Source organism: Rhineura floridana, chromosome 6, assembly GCF_030035675.1.
Source record: "Rhineura floridana isolate rRhiFlo1 chromosome 6, rRhiFlo1.hap2, whole genome shotgun sequence".
Classification (NCBI taxonomy): Eukaryota; Metazoa; Chordata; class Lepidosauria; order Squamata; family Rhineuridae; genus Rhineura; species Rhineura floridana.
Window position 1 is genome coordinate 78,226,327 of NC_084485.1, and position 23,310 is coordinate 78,249,636.

Sequence of the window (23,310 nt, forward strand, 5' to 3'; positions counted from 1 at the left end):
CTTATTCTTCAGTTTGTTATAGTTGCAGTTTAATAAAACGTTAAAATCATTTAAACCAGTCTGATCTATCACTGCTTGGTTCAGATGCTCCAGGCAAGCATCTTGAAACAGGGCAGCCCTGTTGGGGCCATATTATAAAATATCTGACACAAATTCCTACACTGCTTTGTTTGCATTCAAAGCAAACCTTCTGTATGTAACCTGAGCAGCACAACTCTCAGGCTGTGGGCACACTAGTCGCTTCAAAAGCAGCAAGAATGGTTTTTCTGGCTGCATTCTGAAGTGACTCTGCCCTCAGCTGGACACACTTCGCTTGGCCGGTGCTGACTTCAGATCCTGCAAGACAACCTACAGGAAAGTGTTGGGCCAATCACTGTCTCTGCCTGAGCTTACAGCAAAGCATTTCCATTGGCCCACCTGGAAGGGCAACAGGTTGCTCTACCAATCAGTTGCAAAATCTGACTGAAGCTGAATTAAAAAACACACATGCTCAAGCCGATTCATTCAGGGTATACAGTAAAAAGTGGCGGAGTTTAACTAGTGTGGTGTGCCCCCATTTTCAGAAAACAGAGATGGAGATGCACTGGAACCTGCACAACACTAAGTGTGTCTCTACCCTCACTTTACTTCCAAGGGCACCTCACAAGGGACTACTGGGAATGTTGTGAAGCTCATATGCACATGAGCAGTTCTATCAACAGCACTCTCATGTAGGCATTGTTATGCTTCTTCCAGCAAAGATGGTCAGCAGCTTTAGCTCCCATTTATCCTAGCATAACTGAACGTGTAACTTACGATGAGTCTCTCTGTGTGGAACATGATTCTGCTGCATGGAGTTTTTTGTTTATTTGCTTTTTGCATATGCTGTTTTGCTGTTAGGGTCAATAGGATTTTTATGGCTATAAATTTCATCTCCTTATGTTATATGCCAGAACATACCTGTCTGAGAAGCTATTCTGGTTTCCAGTGTGGGCCTGTCGGGGAAAGAACAACATCAACACATGCACTGGATATTCCAAAACTTATTGTGCTATTGCTCATTCAAAAGATCTAAGTAAACTTATAGTTCTATATGTGTGTAGAGGCAGCACAGAGATTTATGTCATGCACATGATCTTTGATATATAATGCTGTGAAATTGTGTGTCTATTGCCTTTATTTCTGAATTACAATCTGATTTGTTGGTAGGTAGTAGCAGCAGTAAACTTTTATTTGTCTGCATAGAGAATGTTACTGCTAGAGATTTTTCTGTAGTATGCCAGTGACAGTTAAATGCATTCATGTGAGGCAATGGGTTTTGCTTCTTTGGTTGCATGATAATTATTCTTTGTAATTTTTAGCTGTCAGAGAAATACACTGTTTCCTTTTGACGTATGGAACAGTACCTTGGAAACTCATTTTCATATGAGGTAGCTTGCTTAGTGGCCCTAAATGAATATTTCCAAGAGAATTAATACTGTCCTTGGAACAGTTTACTAGATTGTACAAGATGTGGACCTTCAAGCAATCTCTGTCCTTCCCCTGAATAGAACATGCTGATGCAGCTTCAGAAGCTCTTGGCGAAGCATTTACTGTTCTTAATGTACTTGTGCCCCATAGACTGTGAGTTCTGATTCTGCTTTGCCAGTAGTTGTCCGCTTTTCATGAGAGATTCACCTTATGCGAATCAACGGAGCTCTGCCTCTGGGTGGGCACAGGGAGCACCCATCCATCTGAGAATGTGGGCTTGTAGGGGGGGATGGATTGTCCCTCTGGATGTTCTGCCCTGCGAGGGAAGAAGAGAACTTGTAGTGCATGTCCTTAAATGAGAAGGTCTAGTTACAGATGTGGAGCCAAGGACATTTCTAGCCATATGGAATATAGTAACCATGATCTTCATTATTTTCTGCTGCAAATTCATTTGAGAGACAAAGTTACCAATATCATTACACAGTTTCAAACTGTGACCAGAAAACAGATTTATGTTGATAAAAGAACTACAAATGAAGAATATAAGCAGAATCCTGCTAGATGCGGCCAAAAGGCCAGCATTCTTTTTCCAACAGTGTTCTGGCACATGCCTCTGGGAGAATTGCAAACTGGACATGAAGGCTCCTGCTACAGTGAGGTTTGTAACTGGAATGTACTCAGTTTCCTGTCTAATGTCAAATTCAGATGGCATGTTGATTTGCACATGCTACCTTCTCATGAATCCTTACCTGGTTAGAGTCCAAGCATCTCCAAAATTCTTCCAAATAACCAGCTCCTTAGTGTTCAAGGAGCGTCTTAGCAGGTCAACTGCTGCAGGAATCAGCAAAGGTGAAACCACTGCAGAGGCCAGGTTGGTCCAAGGACAGCTGGACAAAATCTGCAGGGTGACGAAATACGAGATTCATGAAGCCCAACAACCCCTTCATCCCTCCCTGCCCGCTGTGGTTAGGTCTCCAGGAGGGCTTATACTCAACTGTTCACAGCATTACCCCTTTGATGCCTTTGCTTAGTGCCCAAATCTTAATACATAGAGAGAACGAAAAGGAACGCCTCTCATTTGCCTCTTTCCAAGGATCTCAAGTTTTAGGGATTTCCTTCACAGTTATCATCTGGTGATTTCCCCCTCTAATTTCACACATGCTGAAAGTTAGGTACATATAGCAGTGTTGGGTGACACCCACAAATCCGATTCCGGAGCAGATTAGGAGTAAAACACATGAGCCCTTAACCCCAGGACTGGCAAATGTAACTTTTAGGGTACAGAAAAATACCTATCAGAATTTCAGGGGCATACACTGATATGGCAAATAATCTCTTTAGAAATAAGTAGGTACATAAGTGGGGGTGGCAGATTATCACCGGAGGCCTCCAGGAGTCCATGCCTGGCTAGAATACTCACAACAGGCAAAGTGGAAAAGATGAGGTGAATCATCTCAGAAGCACTTGGTTGTTGCATTGAATGTTCAAGCTTGGCCTGAAAAAAACACACATTAATGTTTATACTGTTGATATATTGCTCTCTGTCTTAACTGAAGGTCCTGAGAGGTCAAAGAATCATGCAACTATTGTAATTACTGCACAGATTGGGAGAAGAAAGTATTCCACACAAAAGCCCACGTTTGTATTATGTTTGAGCCAAGGATGGCACTAGGTTTCATCAGCTCCTGGCAAAAAACATGCGGCATAGGACTTGCCTCTTCTACAACAAGTACCTATTTAATTCTGCTTGCCTTACTCCACCTTCCCAGGAAGACCAACAAGAGGGAAGGTGGATTAAGAATGGATTTGAGGTTTGGCTCAGTGTGCTCTTCAAGCACCCATAGCCCCTTGTGTTGCTCAACTATGGCTGATGCTTGGTGCTGGCCAGAAGTCTGAGTTTCAAAGGACAAAAATAAAAGGCCAGCCTTGCCCCAGTCCCTTAGGGACATGCAGCTGCAGGGAGCTTGCTTTCCCCCTCATGTTTCACTCTCAGTTGCTTTGTGTGGATGCAGAAACTGGAGAGTGGAACTCTGGCCTCCATCAATGTCCAGGGGATCAATAACCACTAGGTAGTTGCACCATTTTGGTCCCAGCAATAGCACCAGCAAAGCGAAATCTGCCCGGTCTCAACTGGATGTTGATGCCTTTTACCAAGGCATGGGGCAGATCCACACCATACAATTCCAAGCACCCTTAACAAACTACAGTTCCCATTATTCTTTGGGGGAAGCCATGAGCTTTAAAAGTGCACTGGATGTGCTTTAAATGTATGGTGTAGATTGCCCTTGGTCTACTATGAGACAGAACAAGGTGGCTACCTGTGGCAGCAAATACGAAGGATGGTAGTGGTGGTGGACAGAGCTGTGTGTGTCATGTGGCCTGCCTTGTGCTGCCTGAGCTAGCCTGCTGTCCTCAGGAGCAGTGGAGGACACACTGCCCCATTGCCAGTGTGGAAGTAAGGTTCAACTGTCCGTCTGAGCAGCTTTTCTACACAGAATGGAGGAAGGAGGCGCCATCTTGTCCTTTGCCATAGGCAGCAAAATGTCCTGGGCCAGTCCTGCCTGCTGTTACCAACTCACCCCCTTTTTCTTGCAGCATCACACTGATCTTCCTCTTTCACCTTTCCCCTCCCCTCCCTCTGTATGTGGCTGTGGGCACACTAGTCACTTCAAAAGCAGCGAGAATGGTTTTTCTGGTTACATTTTAAAGTGACTCTGCCCTTGGCTGGACACAGTTCCTTTCCCCACTGCTGACTTCAGACCTTTCAGCATCGCCCACAGCAAAGTGTTGGGCCAATCACTATCAGAGCTGCTTGTGGAATGAGTGATGGCATCAACACCACGATAAAATACAATGACACTTCAGAGTCTCAGCTGGGAACAATGGTCATAAATGCAGAAAATGAAGATGAAGGGACAATGAAGAATGGGCTTAGTTTGGGGAAAATGGCCTTGTGGTCCACATCAGCGAGCCCAGAGCGAAGAGATATGCTATCATGTTTCATATCCAGCCACACCAGGGGTGTGATGACAACACACTGCACAACAACGTGGAATACATCCTGGGCAAGTGGGTGCTCCATGACCAAGCAGTCCAAATGCCAAGTCATCTTCACCCACTTTGGAATGTGGTAACAAACTCTTGCTGGAGGGTCAAAAGGATAGGACAGACCTTTGTGAGGCTTGCATAGAACAAAAAGGACATTTTTTCCTTAATAATGTTATTTGTTGTTTAGTTTAATTTTTGTAAATTACTTTGCTTTTATTGATGTATTTTATACTTGTGTTTATTTTTCTTTGTAAGCTGCCTTGAGGGCCTTTGCCCAAAAGGCGGGGTGTAAATAAATTTAATAATAATAATAATATCTCTGTCTGAACCCACAGCAAAGTGTTTCCATTGGCCACACCTAGAGGGGCAACGGGTTGTGAAATCTGTTTAAAGGTGAATTAAAAAAAAAAAGCACTTGAGCTGATCCAGCCAGGTTTTAGCGTAAAAAAAGGGCAGAATCTGACTAATGTCATGTGCCCCCATTTTCAGAAAACAGGTGGAGACACACTGGAACCAGCACAACAGTAAGTGTGTCTCTACCATGTGTCTTGCTTTTAGGGCTGAAACTACACATGATGTTCCACTATCTGTAGTTTCCTCTCCCCTCACCTTTTTTTTCTTTCTTTCTTAAATAAAGCACTCCTCAGGCTGCAATCTCCGATGGGAGTTCAACAAACCACCTGATAATGTATTTGAAGGATGGTGCTGGGGAACAGTGTTAATAAATGAATGAATAAAAGGTAAGGGCATGCTAAACCTTTCTCTAGTTTTCTTCTTTCAGGGGTTCCTGCTTCCAGCTGCTTTTAGCCCCCTTGGGGAAGAAGCAGATGGGGGGGACGGACAAGCTGGATGTGAAAAGTCAGTAGAGAAGAAAGGGTTAACATGCCCCACCAGTCTCCTGTTAGAAAGTGAAGGCTGGGCAGCAAAGAAAGAAAGAGGAGAAAAAAGTTATGAACTTTTAAAGCACCCCCCCAAGAATCTTGGGAACTGTAGTTTACCCCTCACGGCACTACAATTCCCAGCACCCATAACAAACTACAGTTCCCAGAATTATCTGGATAAAATAATGTTTTAAATGTGCTTTCCATGTATTGTGTGTATGCAGCCTTTAAAATGGGTCACCACTGCTGCAGTTAGAAATTGCCTGAAGAACTTTCAAAAACTAAATATCAGGCACCAGGGCCCAACATGGATTGGGATCATGCCATGGGGGTGATTTAGAGGGTTTAAGATACCTCCTTCCTCGCCCCATGCAGTTCTGATCAAAATCAGGCTCCCTGAACCTTCTATTTGCATTGGAAAAAAAACTTATGTTGGTGTGAATTGAAGCTGTCTTCCCAGATGCAGAGAGCCTGATCCAGATCTGCACTGCAGTGGGAAACAAGGGGTTAAATCCCCCTTACCCCCACCCCCTTTATCCCAAAGGCTTGGGCCCCTTGCACTTGCTCTTTAAAAGCTGTTGCTAATTGCAGTTGCTAATTATATGAGGATTCTCCTCTAGTTTGTTTCTTCGACTGTAAGTTGAAGGGGAGGACTTGTGTCATTTATGGGGGGTGCTTGCTAGCAGCATTGTGCATTGAGTTTAAATTGCTGTGAGTGGATTTGGGAAGCAATTTTTTTCTGCAAAGCAGGATCCAAATATAATAAACGAATAGCTTTCAACCTTTCATCCAGCACCATACAGGTATGTCCCATGCCCCACCTTCTCTGTCTCCCCAGTCCTTCTCCTGCTCCCATTATTCTGGGATGGATAGATTCAAAGCAAAGCCACAGTTGGCAACTACACATGCAGTGAATGGCTGGCTCTAGACACAATGGAGCTCTTTGTGCTGCTGTCCGAAATGCTCTGCACTCTGGAGCCTGGGAAGGGGGGCAGGGAGAAGCCTTTCCCTTCAGAAATGCAGCCAACCCTGCTCATGCTGGAGAAATTTCAGCCATAGTCACACAGGCTGTGTAGACTGACCTACCAGCAAATTGAAGCTGTATTTGATCTTCTGAAAACAGTCCTTGAACTCAGGCTCTGGAGGCAGCTCTGCAGAACCAGAGAGAAGATTAGATGAATGTCAGAACTAGAAGATGAACAAAAGAATGCTGCAGACAGGTAGCGCTGCTACCCTTGCAAGACCTTCTACATACCTGGGCTCTCCTTAATTTTATGGGCTAGCCCACAGTATCGAAGCATGCACACAATGTCCATCCTGATTTTCAGTTCAGCTAAGGCAGAACAATTAGAGTGAAACATTTACAGAAAGTGATTTGATCCGAATAGCCTCAACCAGCCAAAGTCAACTTAAATCCACAGATTCTGGTTTAGCTAGCTGTGAGCGAGGTCAGCATAACATAAGTAATGATTGCTCCCTTTCTGGCCCATCAGTTTCAGATAACGCGGTCAATGGCCAGGGATGATGGGAGCTGTGGTAGTCCAGCAACATTTGGATGGCCACAGGTTCCCCAGCCCTATCCTAATCATTGAGGTTTTCAAGTACAGTGCAAAGCATTTGCTCTAATAAGCAACACATTCTTTTCCTTTCTTCTGGCACTAATCTACTCACTTTACATCTTTGCACAGGCTTGTTTCCACCATTCAGTCTGTTCTCAGTGGGAAAATTCAACCAGTGCCACATTTATTGTAAGAGCTTCTATTGCTCCCAGACATTCTCAAAACTAATTGAGAATTCTATTGCTCCCAGACATTCTCAAAACTAAAGACAGGATTTTCAGTGTTAATGTGGCTTAAAATGGAATTATTTGTTTTGTGGGTACATCTGGCAGCTGTGGGCTTGGGCCTGTGATAAAAATAGCTCCTGAAAATCCAGTTGTAGAAGAGATATGCAAAAAAGGACTTTAAAAATAATTTAAAATATAACTAATGAGAAAATGTTTTTTAAAAAATATGTCAGAAGCAGGAAACTAAAGAAACACGGTGGAACTGTTGGATGTCCAAGGGGGTTAAAGGAAGATTGCAAAGAAGCTATCAACCCCACTTAGAATACTGATTAGAATACTGATATCTCCAGGCAGGGACATGAAGCCTCCCCAAATCTGTTTTACATGCCTGATACAAAGAGGCCATCCACCCACTAGCTGATGCAATCACCAGCTGTTTCTTAACATTGTAACGTGTAGATAAGACATAATGTAACTAAGCAACTAGCTTATGGCTCACAAAGCTGTCAAGACAGATCCTCCCCAGGCCTAGGTTAGCTATAGCAGCTGTTTATAAAAATCCCAGGTCTTAGCAGATACCCTGGTCCAAGTACACTACATAGTTTTAGAGGCTTTCATCATGAACAGCCTCTGTGTAATGCATGCGGAAACTGTGACCCTTCAGTGTGGCATACAGAGGCATCAGTGGGCCTGCTAATACCTCCAATGGTGCCATCAAAAAATGTCAATAACAATCCACAATGCACAAGAGACTGTTGACTCTTCCTGCTCAGCTCCTGTTTGTACTGTTCAGCCTCTCCTACACTGAATATCTCACCCTCCTTAAACATGCTCACATTTCATTTAATGTCAGGATTGGATAGCCACCCTGCCTTCCATTCTGAACAGAGAAGAGGTGTGTAGAGCTTCACTCTGTGAGTTTGGGAGTGGCTGATGAAGGTGCCTTCTTTCCATTGATGGGGTGGCATATGTGGGGGCATGCCTACACCATTTTGTGGTCCTGTCTCTTATGTTCAGATACATCAGCCTTTTCGTTCATGCCATGCCCCTACAGCAGCCATTTTGTGTTATGCCATGCCTCCCCAGCAGCTGTTTTGTGACAGGAACCTGCAGTGCTTTCTCAAAATTCCAAATGTGCCCACTAGCAAAAAAAGGTTGACATCCCCTGCTCCAAATGTTCTTGGATAATTCTGTTAGAATAAGCAAACTTAGATGTTCCCTTTAAGGGATATTTGGGAAATATCCCATGTACCTGTTTACCAGTGATGTAACTTCCTAAAGGGTGGAGTTACCTGGTTTTCTCTTCCTCCTTTGTCTGGGGATTTGCATTTTCTTCATTAAGCCTGAGGAGAGTGAAGCATGCACATGCTCCTCTCCAAGATGACCATTATCATGGACTGAGACTTCTACTTTTCTATCTAAGCTAGAGCCTATGTTTCTGAACATATGAAAGGCCGTGAGTAAACATTCTTTATCTTTTACTTAAGAAGATTGTGTCTGTAATTATTTGTGTCTGAGGGAAAGGGTGTACTGGTTGATTCTCATCCCGCTGCTTGCATTTATATCTCTGATAAGAAATAGGATCACGAAACTATTCCTATTTCACACATATTTTTAAAATACCAAACAAATTCTCATCAGCCCTAGGCAGCACAGTCAAAGGTCAGGGATAGTGAGAGTTGCAGCCCAACAATATCTGGAGTGCCACAGGTTCTCCACCCCAGCTCTACTGTGGCATTGCTCCTTCATTCAATGCACCACCTCCCTTGTCCTCCATAGTTTGAGAGGAGAGTGTTTTCTCAGAGTGACAATACCTGAGGCAGCTGATTTTTGTTGTCATGCAATGGCAGGACATTGTTAGTTATTTAATGCAGTGGTTCCCAAACTTTTTTCCCCATGGACCATTTGAAAATGTTATCACTTAATAATTTTTCTGTCTGTAGTAGCAATTGCCATGTGCTGTGCTAGGTGCTGTATGATTTTGAATTGTATTTTTATTGCTTCCTTTATTTCTTTAATATTGAATTTCATTGTATTGTATTGCAACTTAGAATATTTTACAAAGAAGCTACAGGCCACCTGAATGAAGCTCACAGACTACTAGTGGTCCATGGACCACAGTTTGAGAACCCCTGATTTAATGTATTGTCATTGTAATTTTACTTCCAAGGAGAGGGAGATGAGCTTAGGTCGTTTTCTGCCTCAGATATCAAAGTAGCTTGACACCACTTGAACACTATGTAACTTGACTTGGAGAGGGGGTATAGGGTAGTGTTTTTCAATCTTGGGTTCCCAGATGTTGTTGGGATCACAACTCCCAACATCTCTGACTAAGCAGGCTGGGGGTGATGGGAATTGTAGTCCAACAACATTTGGAGACCCAAGGCTGAAGAACACTGAGATAGGAGGGGCCGTTTGCTGCTCTGCCTATGGTAGCAAAATGTCTTGGGCCAGCCCTATTTCAGAAACTCAGTACTGGCTCTTTGCCATTTTTACTCACTCTCTTGTATCTTATTCTTCTTTGCCTTCTTCTTCTTCTTCTTCTTCTTCTTGTCATTCTGGGAGTTACTGGTCTCCTGTAGTTTCTCTACAAAGATTTCAATATCATTCAAGACATGGTTCAGGATCTCCTGTGGTAGGCAAAGGAACAAGAGAAAATTTTGAATCAGACACTGAATCAATGATTTCTTCTTGCTAAAAATAAGAATTACTGTACTGGGAGTTCAAATTCTACCAGCATATGGGGATGTAGCATTGGAAACTTTGTTTTATACTGATCCTTTGTCCTTTTTATTTCATTTGGTCTCTAGTTTGAGTCTGGGAGAAAAATCTCAGAGAAAGAAGCAGGTAAATTGGCCTTGAAATGCATTTTCTGTACATTGGCTATCTTTGCTTCAATGTCAGGCAAAGTTTCTGGACCAAGGGTTATAGGAGTTCTTAATGCTCTTTAATGTTTGTAAGACTGACTCCCAAATGCCCATCTTCCTGGTTCTCTTCTATCCTCCCAGCCAATTTTTGACAGATCTGCCAATTAACTTCTCAGTTGAATGGTGCTTCTTGAATGCACCCAGCTCTTCAAAGTAGCCAAATTCATGTCTCTGGTCTAGACAATAGGCATTCATATCCCTCTATCTGTCCAATCAACCTCCCAGGCCACACAACTTTCCTGGCCTGTGCTTATTCAAATAATAGTTACCTCTGCTTTCTGCACCCTGGGTTCCTACAGTCTAGAAACATCACAGGGAAAGAGGTTTTGTTGGGGGCTAGCAGAAGATGGCATCCAGAGAAGTACTCACAGTATTTCTGTCTATCTCCTGCATCATTTGAGGTCCAGGGTCTTCCCATGCTGACTCACAATTCTGCTGATGTCCAAGTTGCTGTTCTGCTTCTGCAATAATCAAAGCCCTAAGATCAATTACAGATGTGCCATATCAGGAAGTAGGGTAACCACTTATAACATCACCAAAAAGGAGAAAATGCCTCACCGAAAAAGAGGTCAAAAGGATGCATATATGCATAAAATTTTCATATGCTAATTTATATGTATAGTTGCAAATATTGAAATAACAACTAGATTTAATTTAAATAGAAACATAATACATCTCATTGCAATGGGGAAGGCTGTGACCAGGTGACCTGCTCAGTCTGCTGTTCAAGTACTAGCTGTTGATGGGCAACTTCATGAGCCTTGCTCTCCCTTCTTATGGTGCTTTTAACTTTAAACTGGACAAGGACTGGATGGGACTTCACAGAAGGCTGTCTTCCGGCAGCCCTTGAAACAGAGAGCTATCTTGTGTTAAATAGGACACATGTCCAAAGGATAGGAGATGGTAAAGCTGACTGAGGGCTTATCCACATGGGAGCATTTCTTCGTACCAAATATACTGCTTTTACCATTGTAATAGATTTGCAAGGTCCACACTTTGTGCCCAATGGTAGCTTCAAATACATTTTTCATTCATACAAGTAGGCGCTCCTCTGAGAAGGATTAGTGTTGCGGTTTCATTGTGGCCCCACATTCTAATTTTACATTTTTACTCCCTCCGGTTGCTTATTTACTGGGTATGTGCAAATATTATTGACCTGCGCAGTATTTCCACTCCCTCCTGCTCCCACTGCTTCCTTAAGTTTGGTGGTTGAAAAGAAGTGGGGTCATCTGCCCCCCTTTCTCCATTGCCCCTTGCTTTTTCTGAGTTAATTTTTCCCCACTGGAAAAACAAATATATAGATATTTTAAATAAATTATCAATACCAATATCAATATTTTGAGAAAATATTGATATTTTTTCAAAATATCAATACCAATATTTTGAGGTGACTTAAAAAAATTTGGAAACCAGGCATGAAGAGATGTTACTTCAAAATTCTCTCTGCAAATATAGAGAATATGAGAAAGAATGATAAAATCCAATGGCAATTCCCATCGCTTGTTACAAGGAGTAAAGGAAGTTTACTCAGGGAGAAAGGAAGGAAAGAAGTGAGGGCTGCAGCAAACGGTGTAGGGGGGAGGACAAAACAACGGAAGTTGCTAGATAAACCACCGGAAACAAAATAGAATTCATGGGAGAGTTAGTGGGCAAAGAAAGGGGAAGAGCTGAAAGTGATGATTCACCAGCCCACTAAAAACCATTGAAGCAAACTGTCTTTAAAGATGTGTGGAGTGGAGTGGAGCCATATTGTTCTAAACTTTTTGTATTATCAGCGGATTGGGTTAGTACAGATTTACAGGGCGGAAACTGCATGATAGCTTCTGTTTACCAGTAACATTGTGTGATCCATGCGAATTAACAAGAGATGTGAGTAGCACCAAACACACACTAAATCACTGTGTAGATGAGCCCTGAGGCCTTTGGCAGTAGGGACAATTGGCCTAAAAACAGTGTTAGATAGGATACTCTTTCAACTCCAAGCATGCATTTGCTATCATTGCAATTGTGGAGCAACTTCATACCCATTGCCACCCTACCTGTGCAAGGAGTGCTGCTGTGGGATCCAGCCTACAGGTTAATGTTGTAAATGTGTGCTACCATGGAATCCTGAGAAATGTAGGCACTGGGTAATTCCTGCTTAAAGAGATACAATGTACCTCCTCCCCTTTCCTGATGCCATTAGGAGAGAGGGAGATACAAATGCTGCTTTATATTCCAAGGGGGACTGTAAAGTTACATCACCAATACTGTAGTCCACAGAGCCTGGGCCAGCTTTGCAAGGATGCTGCTCCTGCCTCTGCCAAGGCAGTAGTGCTGGAGATGTATCATGAGCCAGTTCCATCGGCCCTCCATGTCTTTTGTCTTGGGGAATCCGTGGGGGTTTGTCAGTACGTGATGCCTGGCTCTGCAGGTATAACATATTCTCCAGGTTGGTCCTGACAAGGGAATTAAGTACATTCTTAGGAAAGAAAGAATGAAGGAAAACCTTGGATAATTCACCAGTCATCAGTACTGAAAGTGAACCTAGAGAGACTGGGACAGCACAGCACTGTGGCATCTCCTCTGGAAAATTTGGATAAATGAAGCTCACAGACAAAGGAGAGAAAAAGATTGTGGGCATGGGAGATGCCGTGTTTAGACATGCTTATCAAACAAGAGAGGGGGAATTCACAGCCTAAGAACTCTGTTTGATTGGGTTCTAAGTGGCAGACAGGAAGAATACATTTTCCAATTGCTGGAATATGTATTATATCTGCCAGGGTTGGCAAAACTGGGGAAATTTATCTGTTAACAGAAGTTCTGCAACAAGAATCATTATGTAGAAGTTACAATCTGGCAGGTCTCTGGAGGAGAAAGGTTTGGGCTTTTTTGTGTGTGATGCTACTTACTAGTAGGGAGTACTGGCACCTCTTTCTTTGCTGCCCATGGGCCGGCAACCATTGTGTGCTGGCACCTACAGCACTTTTATCAAGATATGAGTACCGGCACCTCATTTTTTACCAAAACACTGGGTGTCAGTATTGCAGGTCTCTAAAGCTCCCACTACCTGAGCAAGTCATGATTCTGTCGTTCACCGCTCCACTTCTTAATGGCCTTCTCCACTTTGATTTTCATCAGCTCAGCCTGGAGGGAAGTAAAAGCACTGCAGGTCTATCACTTTTTACTAAAGCTGTTCACCCAACTCTACCCAAATTCCCTTGCAAAAATCTTCCTGTATTTTTGGCTGCAGGCATGCTCCAAGAGGAAACTGCTGCTACTACTGTGGCTTACAGAGAATAGAAATCACGGTTAATTTTTATGGCAATAGCAGCAAGAATGAGTGTTTTGTCTAGAAAGTTTTCTCTTTCCCTTGCAAAGAAGCCTGTTATCAAGTTATGGAAATCTCCTTGGCTCATAGTAATGCAGGATGTAAAACATGTATTGACTTGCGCAATCATATCCACACCATATATTTAAAGCACCTTTAATACAGTTTTAAAGCACATGACTTCCCCAAAAGTTTCCTGGGAACTGTAGCTTACCCATCAAAGAACTACAATTCCTAGCACCCTTAATAAACCACAGTCCCCAAGATTCTTTGGGGAAAGCCATGTGTTGTAAAGGCACATTAAAGGTGCTTTAAATGTTAGGTAATAGTATGAATATGACCCTCTCCCATTCATTCATTCATTCATTCATTCATTCATTCATTGTGTCTTGCACACAGACGCAAGGATAAGGACCAAACTACACAACACATAAATATGTGATTGCATTGGAAGTGTATTTTAAATAACAATCATGGGGGAAAATCAGGATCAGGTGCACAGGGAAGGGTTTTACCCTCCCCTCATGGTCCTGACAAAAATACCATCCCCAAGACTGCTATTTACCGATGAAAAATAGCTGCCAAAAAGCAGCAGCTGCTGGTGGGAATATGGTGCAGGGAGGAAAGTTCCCCATGTGCCATGGCCCCAATTGGGGGACCCACCATGACTATTTAAAAAACCAGACACATTTAATGCAATCCTGCATTTCATGGAACATGTCATTTGGCCATAACCCTCCCACAATGGCTCTTTCCCCCTCCCCCCTCTAGGCCATGGAGTTGCTCACTGCAATCTGTTCACACTGAAACAGCATAATACTAGTCCTGGGTGGTCTCGTTTCTTTCACAGTGATGGCCAAGATAGAGTTGTAGACACAGCTGTCAAGGACACAGGCACAATCCTGGATGTGTTCCAGGGGGTAACAATCCAATTCTTCCTGTAAGCAAAGAAACAAAATAAGCATGACGTCATCTGCTGAATGGACCATTGGGAATTCCCTAGCAATGAATCCTGATTATTATAGTGTTCCAGGTCTGAAGGATGGGAAGGGGAACTCCCCAAGCTGACCAGTGATGAAGTGAGAATGCAAGAGGATGTGTGTATCTTTAGCTGGGCAGATACTTTTTTAGAGCTATGAAAGGCAGTATAGAAATATTTTGTGAATAAACATATAAATAAACATTTAGAGCTAGAGGTCCCAAGTTCCTTCCAGTCAAGATGTGTGCTTAGTTACTCATCAACGTTGTCACCCATGAACATTAAGTGGTGTGCAAAATAAGACAAACATCTCTGCTTACCTCTGCCTCAACATCAGTCAGAAGCAATTTGTGGTCCTTCACTTGCAAAAGCATGTCTTGTCCCCACACCTGGCCTTGGGCATCCATCATCTTGAGTCGGTCAATACAGTTTTCTACATTGCTAATTTCCTTGCCATCAGCATTGACAGTAAGAAGGTGCTGGAGGTAGAAGTCATAGTTTAATTGTGGTAGTAGGTAATCTGGGCACATGCGCATGTGCGCATGCGCACACACACACAGAGTTTCCATGGGAGGGACCACCAAGTACTGCACAGAATGGGCTTATGTTCTGTAGTGTGTTAAGACTCTAGCCTTTCCATGAAACTGCATAGGTCTCCATAAGGGCTATAATCCTGAATTGGTTTAGATTAATCAACTAAAACTTTACTTGATTAATTGGTGGATGAAATGTTAATCTGCAGGGGCATATGATAATAGATGGAGTTGTGTATTAAGGGCACACTTGTTTATTTTTTAATGATAATTAAGTTTTAACATGTTACTGTAAAATATTATAGTCCTTACTCCTACCAATGCGTAAAAGTGTAAATTAAATTTTGCCATTTTTAAAAAATTGTAAATTATCTTAAAACTTCATTCAACATCTCAGAAAAAATATATTGCTATATACAAATGTTAATGTTATACACAAATGCATTTAAATTTAATTAATTTATTAAATGGATGATAAAGCAGATAATCAATCAGTTAAGCATTCTTTAATTATGCGACAGGTGAAGTCTTCTCATGCTGGACCTCAGAGTGCCTTCAAATCTAAGAGAGTAAGACCTGAGCTCCTTACAGTATTCAAATACATAGGGGTTAGGAACTGATGGATCATCTGTATGCAGTTGTCCTGTGCAGCGATTTATGGAACTACAAGTGGCAATCTTCTTGATGAAAAACCTTCTGGCCCTGGACTGACTCCACCCACCCAAGCTGTCCCTTGGATCTTCCTGGGCAGGAAGGGAGTATAAAAAGCTTCCCTGAACAACAAGGATTTCCTGAGCTCTGGTATTCTCCTGTATCCATGGCAATTGTTTGATCCTGCCTCCTGGTTTGCCCTTCAGTCCTCACTATCTGCTTGCCCCACAATTCTTAGCTCATTTGCTCAGACTGCTGCTCATGACTCAGCCTTGAAAGTAGGAGGAAGTGGGATCACAGTTGGCATGTTCTGCCCCTGACCAGTCCACGTTCATGTGACAGAGTGAAGAGAGCCCCTGTGTATACAAAGAGGTTCCCTAGTTGCATGGACAAAGGCCTATTTGTGCACAGCTGTACACACAGGTGCTCTTTTTAACACATTGAAATGAATGTGTGATGCTGTGATTCTGCTCCCCGCCCCAGCCATGATCATTTGAACATCTGTAGGCAATTAAAGTCAGACAGGTGGTGGTCCACATGTGATCTCCTGTGGGAGGGTAACAGGACACTGGTACGGCAGCAAGGTGCTGTGGATTATGTGGCATCACCAGCTGTGGCCCTGCCACAAGGATCCACCCTGCTCTTCTGCTGTGACTGGAGAGAATGAAATGGAGCTTTCTGTGCTTCCTTCAGTTTCTCTTACCTCCACCCGGTGCTGGAATTCATGTTGCTGCTTTATCATAGTTTCAGTGTATTCCTTCCGCTGGCCTGTGAGAGCAAGAGAGAGGACAGACAGCATGAAGAAAGCAACTGGAAAAGATGGGCCGTGTTGCCAGATGTCTGTGAAGTATGAGGTATGAGACCTTTCCCATTCTCATACACAAATAGAGAATTCAGAATGGCCAAGTATTGCTCTTTGGCTCCATCTGTTCATTAGGAGGGCAGCCTGTGACTGTTTCTAGTGGGGCTAGTGAGTTTCAAGCAGGAACATAAGTGAGAGCAGGGCTGGCTATGCTATTAGGCAGTGGCAGATGCTGCAGGAGAGGAGCAGCCAACCCCCAGCTGTACCCATTCATTGATGTCCATTTGCCGGTGCCAGTTTGAAAGCATTCTGTCGACCTAACAGGCTGGCATCGATTTGAGTTCATTCTGTATAAACTAGCCGCTGCTTTTAGTGATCCATGGGATGTTTTGCTCAGAAAAAATACCGATATTAATATCGATATTTTGAAGGAAATATAAATAAATTATCATTCTTACAAACAATGTTTTAGAGGTGGATCTTTTTTTTAAAAAATCCATTTTCAAAAATAGTGACAGAAATTTGCCACATTAAAATCTGATCCTCACTGAGAATAAACAAATTAATGGAAAATTCAGTACCAAATCTGAATTGGGCGGAATTCTAACACATCCCTAGATGGAGTATATAGTTGTGTGCGCCACCCGTCTTGCCCTGCACTCTCGTAACTAGCCTGCTGCCCTCAAGTGCAGTGGAAGATACTTCCCTGTTGCCAGTATTCAACTGGTAGTCCAGTTGGTTTCTGAACATGGAATGGTGGAGGCACCATCTTGTTCTTTACCTCAGGAAGCAAAAAGTCATGGGGTCTTACTTCCTAGGTGGTTCTTGGGCAGTAGCAGATAGTGAGGTGAGGTGAGGTGGAGGCACTTCTCTGACCTCCCAGGAATGAATCACTGCTGCTTACTGGGAGGGGCAAGGTAGCAGCAAAATGGGAGAGCCAATCTGGAGCTCTTGTGCATTTGCACTGCACCACCCTCCGCACCACCTCACCCCTTTTACTCTCCCTCCCAGTAAGCAGCAGTGACTCACCTGCTGGAAGGTCAGGTAAGCGCCTCTGCCCCACCATGCTATCCACTACTGTCGTAGGGCTTTACTTCATTACTGGCTGGTTAAAAGAGGTGTGTAGCTTCTACTAATGACGTGCCCCCTGAGAGTGATTTGCTGTGCAACTAGGGAAAATTCCTTGAGGGTGTTTTTTTTCCCCCAAGCAGGGAGAGCAGAGAAATGGGATTGCCCAGCACTCCAATAAACTAGCATGTGGTGAGGGACTGCTGATTTGCCTGGCTTCATTGCTGTCTGAGGGGAGAAAAGGAAATGTCAAGAAAAGTGGCAACCAAAGTAGTAAGTGTATTCCTCTGAGGCACTTCCCTAAGGTAAAATGGTTTATGATACTGCTGCAAGAGAAAGAGGAGAAGGCACTGGTGGCACCTACAGTTGGGTTTTCTCCCCGGAGCCCCAAATATGAAAATTTAAACACTGAAGGCTCTGGGATGAGGATTCTGATTTAGTAAGCTGGCAACACTGGAGATGTTGAATGCAGGAGAGAACAGGCTGTCCTTACGGTAGATGGACTTGCCACTTGGCCTGGTCATGCTGTTGGCTCTGTTGAAGCTGCTCCCAGTTTCACTGTGGAGGAAACAGACAGACATATGGGTCGACTCTAAAATGTCTTCCAGTTTTGGAAATTTCTAAAGATATCCATCTCATTCGCCTCAAATTCCCTCATCCCCTCACAGCTGCTACACAGAGCCAGACTCATTATTGATTATGTTTCCCATTAGGTGCTGCTGCTGCTGCTTGAAACAGCAGCAGGGGCTCTTGATAGGTAGAACTCAGTTAACACAGCTCAAATCCCCACTCAAGTATGAAGTTCACTGGGCAACCTTGAGCCACTCACCGTCTCTCAGCCTAACTTCTCTCACAGGGATGTTGTGAGGATAAATCTGAAGCTATTTGGAGGAAATATGGGATTTAAGGGTAATAAACCAGTCAGCCAACATTAACTAGCAATAAGGCTGAAAAGATAAACCTTTCAAACTCTCTTGGGAACTATGTAGTATTTTGTCTTTGTGAACCACATTATCCTATGTAAAACTGGGGCTGTGAACACACTAGTTGTCAGAGTAAAGCATTTCCATTAGCCACACCTAGAGAGAGAATGGGTTGATCTGCCGATCAGCTGCAAAATCTCTTTGAAGGAGATTTTTTTTAAAAAAACCACCCAAGTTGCTCCCACCAGGTTTTTCAGTAAAAAGGAACAGGGTTGGACTAGCATTGTGTGCCCCTGTTTTCAAAAGAGAGAGGTGGAGACGCAGTGGAATTGGCAGAACAGTGAGTGTGTTTCTACCCAACATCTCCTTATACAAGATGAGTATCAAAGTCCTGAAGTTTGTAGAACCCAAACCTTCCTGATGAAGAAAGGCTAAATGCAAGTCCATGTGCAAGGAAGAATATAACCTGAAGAACAGTTGATTGTGGCAAGCAGAGTCCTCCAGAGGCACCAGATGATTGGCAAGAGATACATGAACTTACTTGTAAGAAATGTTATCCCGATGGCCAAAGAGATCCGCCATCTTCCTGAGTTCCGATCCTGCAGATTAAACAGCCATTATAATTCCAGACAGATGCCCAACCATCATGCCCACATAATTAATATTTCAGGTATGAGTCATTGAGAGAGAGAATACAGTACAAAAAAAGTCATGGGATGTGATGGAAGTATGTTTGTACTTACTCTGGATTTTGCGTAATGGTCTGTGTTATCCCATTGGATTAGGAATGAGTGGAACCGTGGGCTCAACTGTGAAAGTGGGGGCTGCTGACCCTTGTCACGGGCACTAGCTCATTCACCTTCAACAGAGCCGGTAAGTGAGTGAACAGGTGGCTGCTCTTGCTCATGTCCATTATTCATGGAGCAAGTAACAAAAGGAGTTCCACCTTGCTTGCTCACCATGTCCGCCTCCCCCCCAATGGGCAATGGTAAGTTGCATCTATAATACATTTTAATTACTAACTTTCTGTTAAAAAAAATTAGGAGGGGTCCAGAAATTATTTGGGGGGAGCACTCCCTTGGCTATGAGCCTGCTTCTCTCCACTGTTACAGCTTGCTCGCCTACTTGAGTCTTTTCCTCTTGGCCAGAGGGAGAGTAAGGGAGTGGGTGCATATGAGAAGTAGCAGCAGAGGCCAGGGGCCTCCAGCCTCTCCAAGTGTATGGATCTTGCCAGGTGCCTAGGCACTGGCAGCTGGTCCATTAGGCTCTGGCTTCAGTAACTGTTGCTCTCCCTGCCTTCCACCCTGTCAGTCCTAATGGGCACCAGTTACCACTGTGCCTAGGGATGGACAGATCAGCTCAATCTGTTCCATTTCATTTTCATGGACACCCATTATCATTATGGACAATCATAATGCCAAAATACAATCTAAATAATATCCCAGAAGAATATAAATATCAAATAAGGAACAGATTTGAGGCTTTAAACTTAGAGAACCAGAAGAACTATGGACAAGTCAGAGACATGATCAGGGAAGAATGCAAAAAGACAATACCTCTAGTTAAAAAGAGAGAAAGACCACAATGGATGACTGAGGAAACTCTTAAAATTGTTAAAGAGAGAAGGAAAGCAAAAGCAAAAGGAGATAGAAACATGGTCAGAACCCTAAATGCAACAATAAAGCGACTAGTACTTAGAGACAAAGAAAACTATTACAATAGTTATATAGAAATAGAAGAGGACAACAAAAATGGAAGAACAAGAGCCCTATTCCAAAAGATTAGAGAAATGAAAGGGAAATTTAAACCAAGAGTAGGGATGTTGAATAATCAACAGGGGAACACACTGACTGACCGAGATGAAATAAAAGGAAGATGGAAGCAATACACTGAAGAACTCTATAAAAGAGATGCCAGGATGACAGATTCATTCATGGAGGAACCATATGATGAAGAACCAGAAAGTTTAGAAAGTGAGGTGAAAGCTGCTCTTCAAATACTTGGAAGAAACAAATCACCAGGAACAAATGGCTACAATGGCCCACAGACTGGAAGTGTTCAATATATATCCCAATTCCAAAGAAAGGGGATCCCAGAGAATGCAGTAATTATCGAACTATTGCCTTAATAGCCCATGCAAGTAAAGTAACGCTCAAGATTCTACAACAAAGGCTTTTACCATATATGGAGCGAGAAATGCCAGATGTCCAAGCTGGATTTAGAAAGGGAAGAAGCACCAGAGATCATATCGCAAACATACGTTGGATAATGGAACAGAGCAAGGAATTTCAGAAGAAAATCACTCTGTGCTTTATAGATTACAGCAAAGCCTTTGACTGTGTAGATCATGAAAAACTATGGAATGCTTTAAAAGAAATGTGGGTGCCGCAGCATCTGATTGTCCTGATGTGCACCCTATACTCTGGACAAGAGGCTACTGTAAGGACAGAATATGGAGAAAACAATTGGTTCCCAATAGAAAAGGGTGTGAGACAGGGGTGTATTTTATCACTCTATTTGTTTAATCTGTATGCAGAACATATACGGAAAGCGGGATTGGACCAAGATGAAGGAGGTGTGAAAATTGGAGGGAGAAATATCAATTTAAGATATGCAGACAATACCATACTACTAGCAGAAACCAGTAATGATTTGAAAAGAATGCTGATGAAAGTTAAAGAGGAAAGCACCAAAGCAGGACTACAACTGAACGTCAAGAAGACTGAAGTAATGACAACAGAAGATTTATGTAACTTTAAAGTTGACAATCAGGACATTGAACTATCAATACCTTGGCACAGTCATTAACCAAAATGGAGACAATAGTCAAGAAATCAGAAGAAGGCTAGGACTGGGGAGGGCAGCTATGAGAGAACTAGAAAAGGTCCTCAAATGCAAAGATGTATCATTGAACACCAAAGTCAGGATCATTCAGACCATGGTATTCCCGATCTCTATGTATGGATGTGAAAGCTGGACAGTGAAAAAAGCAGATAAGAGAAAAATCAACTCATTTGAAATGTGGTGTTGGAGGAGAGCTTTGCGCATTCCATGGACTGCAAAAAAGACAAATAATTGGATGTTACAACAACTTAAACCAGAACTATCAATAGAAGCTAAAACTGAGGTTATCATACTTTGGACACATAATAAGAAGACCTGATTCACTAGAAAAGACAATAATGCTGGAAAAAACAGAAGGGAGTAGAAAAAGAGGAAGGCCAAACAAGAGATGGATTGATTCCATAAAGGAAGCCCCAGATCTGAACTTACAAGATCTGAACAGGGTGGTTCACGACAGATGCTGTTGGCAGTCACTGATTCAAAAGGTCGTCATAAGTTGTAATCGACTTGAAGGCACATAACAACAACAACAACATTATCATGGGTCTGTTCAGTCCCATTTTGCACAGATAGTTTTGGAAGAATGCATGAAAAGTTCACATTTAAATTGTATGTTTCAGGAAGCCAGATTTTGACTGAACATCAGGAAAAACTTCCTAACTGTTAGAGTGGTATGACATTGGAACCAATTACCTAGGGAGGTGGTAGGCTCTCTAACATTGGAGGCATTCAAGAGACACCTGGACAGGCACTTGTCAGGTATGCTTTAATTTGGATTCCTGCACTGAGCTGGGGGTTGGATTCAATGGCCTTATAGGACCCTTCCAATGGTACTATTCTATGATATGCATTTTTATTTGCATTTCCCCCAAATACATCTTTTTCAATGCTTTTCAATGTGCTTTCCCATAAAATATGTATTTCCATTCACACCGAAACTGCACTACAAAATCTGAAGAAGAGCATGGTCCAATCAGGAGTTGTGTTCTGATCTGTGAGAAATTTCAGAACTGTCAAGTTGGGTCAATCCACTGCAAAAAGTGGACCAAACAAATTATTGCTTCATCCCTTCAGGTGCCTGGCCATGTTGGCCTTTGAAGCTGGGCCTACCCTCATTTAATATTTATTTATTTATTACTTGTACTTATAGCCTGCTCTTCATCAAATGGTCTCAGGGCAGGCTACAAAAATATCACAATTAAAGCATTAATAATTCCCCGACTTCCCCTCTCCAGTGCCCTTCAGTGTCCTTACAATTTCGACAGTCCATATTAAGTTTCACATTACAACCTTCTATACATTCAGCTACCCACTCAAATCTGTTCATAGCCTGAAACACAGCAAAGGAGAAAAATAAAACTAGCAAAAAGGCAAGATAGAAGGAAAATAAAAGAAAAAAGGAAGGAAGGACAACAACACTGAAAAAAACCACAAGCAAAACACCACCATTATTAATAGGTGAATTAATGGGAAAATTGGTACCAAATCCAAGTTGGGCAGAATTCTAGCACAACCCTACTCGTGAATGAGTAAGAAAGATGTGCCATGTAAAACTGGGGTGTAAAAAGGAAGCTGTACTGAGGACCATCTTCAATTAACTCACTTATGCTCTATCATTGCAGATTGGATTTTTATGTAGTGATTTTCTGTGGATTTTTTCAAAAATGTTGATAATAAGAACAATTTCTTTTCATTTATCAATATATCCTTTCAAAATATCAATATTAATATCAATATTTTTTGCAAAGGAAAAAATGTATCTCGGTAAAAGCAGCAGCTAGTGGACAAAGAACAAATGCAAATCCATACCGGCTTGTTAGGTCAATGGAATGCTTTTGAAATGGCACTGGCGAATGGATCCCATCCCTATTCACAATGGATGGGGGAGAAATTCAATAATTTGCACTTTCTGAAACAATACGAGGATCAAAACACAACAATCCTTTGAAATTCAAACTTTTCCAAATTTTGCAATGCAGTTCTCCAGCCAAGTAATGCATACAAAATATTTATTTATTTATTTAAATTATTTCTATCCCACCCTTCTACCCTTTAATAGGGCACTCAGGGCAGCTTACAATAAAATCGAGCCTGTACATAATAAAATTG

At 42.5% G+C, this 23,310-nt stretch overlaps 1 protein-coding gene across 6 annotated transcripts in view; it reads right to left on the reverse strand.

Moving 5' to 3' along the window:
* EPS8L3 (EPS8 signaling adaptor L3) overlaps positions 1-23,310 on the reverse strand; it is a 190,032-nt gene that overhangs the window by 11,419 nt on the left and 155,303 nt on the right. For all 6 annotated transcript variants that reach the window (XM_061632590.1, XM_061632585.1, XM_061632586.1 and 3 more), the window contains 14 exons: positions 18,899-18,956; positions 17,928-17,992; positions 16,268-16,332; positions 14,701-14,859; positions 14,190-14,339; positions 13,141-13,217; positions 12,336-12,529; positions 10,461-10,552; positions 9,665-9,794; positions 6,465-6,529; positions 2,870-2,944; positions 2,199-2,347; positions 1,657-1,765; positions 940-974 (listed from right to left, as the gene is read on the reverse strand). In XM_061632590.1, the coding sequence (XP_061488574.1) occupies positions 940-974; positions 1,657-1,765; positions 2,199-2,347; positions 2,870-2,944; positions 6,465-6,529; positions 9,665-9,794; positions 10,461-10,552; positions 12,336-12,529; positions 13,141-13,217; positions 14,190-14,339; positions 14,701-14,859; positions 16,268-16,332; positions 17,928-17,992; positions 18,899-18,939 (1,406 nt within the window). In that variant the 5' untranslated portion in view covers positions 18,940-18,956. The remainder of the gene's footprint in view (positions 1-939; positions 975-1,656; positions 1,766-2,198; positions 2,348-2,869; positions 2,945-6,464; positions 6,530-9,664; positions 9,795-10,460; positions 10,553-12,335; positions 12,530-13,140; positions 13,218-14,189; positions 14,340-14,700; positions 14,860-16,267; positions 16,333-17,927; positions 17,993-18,898; positions 18,957-23,310) is intronic.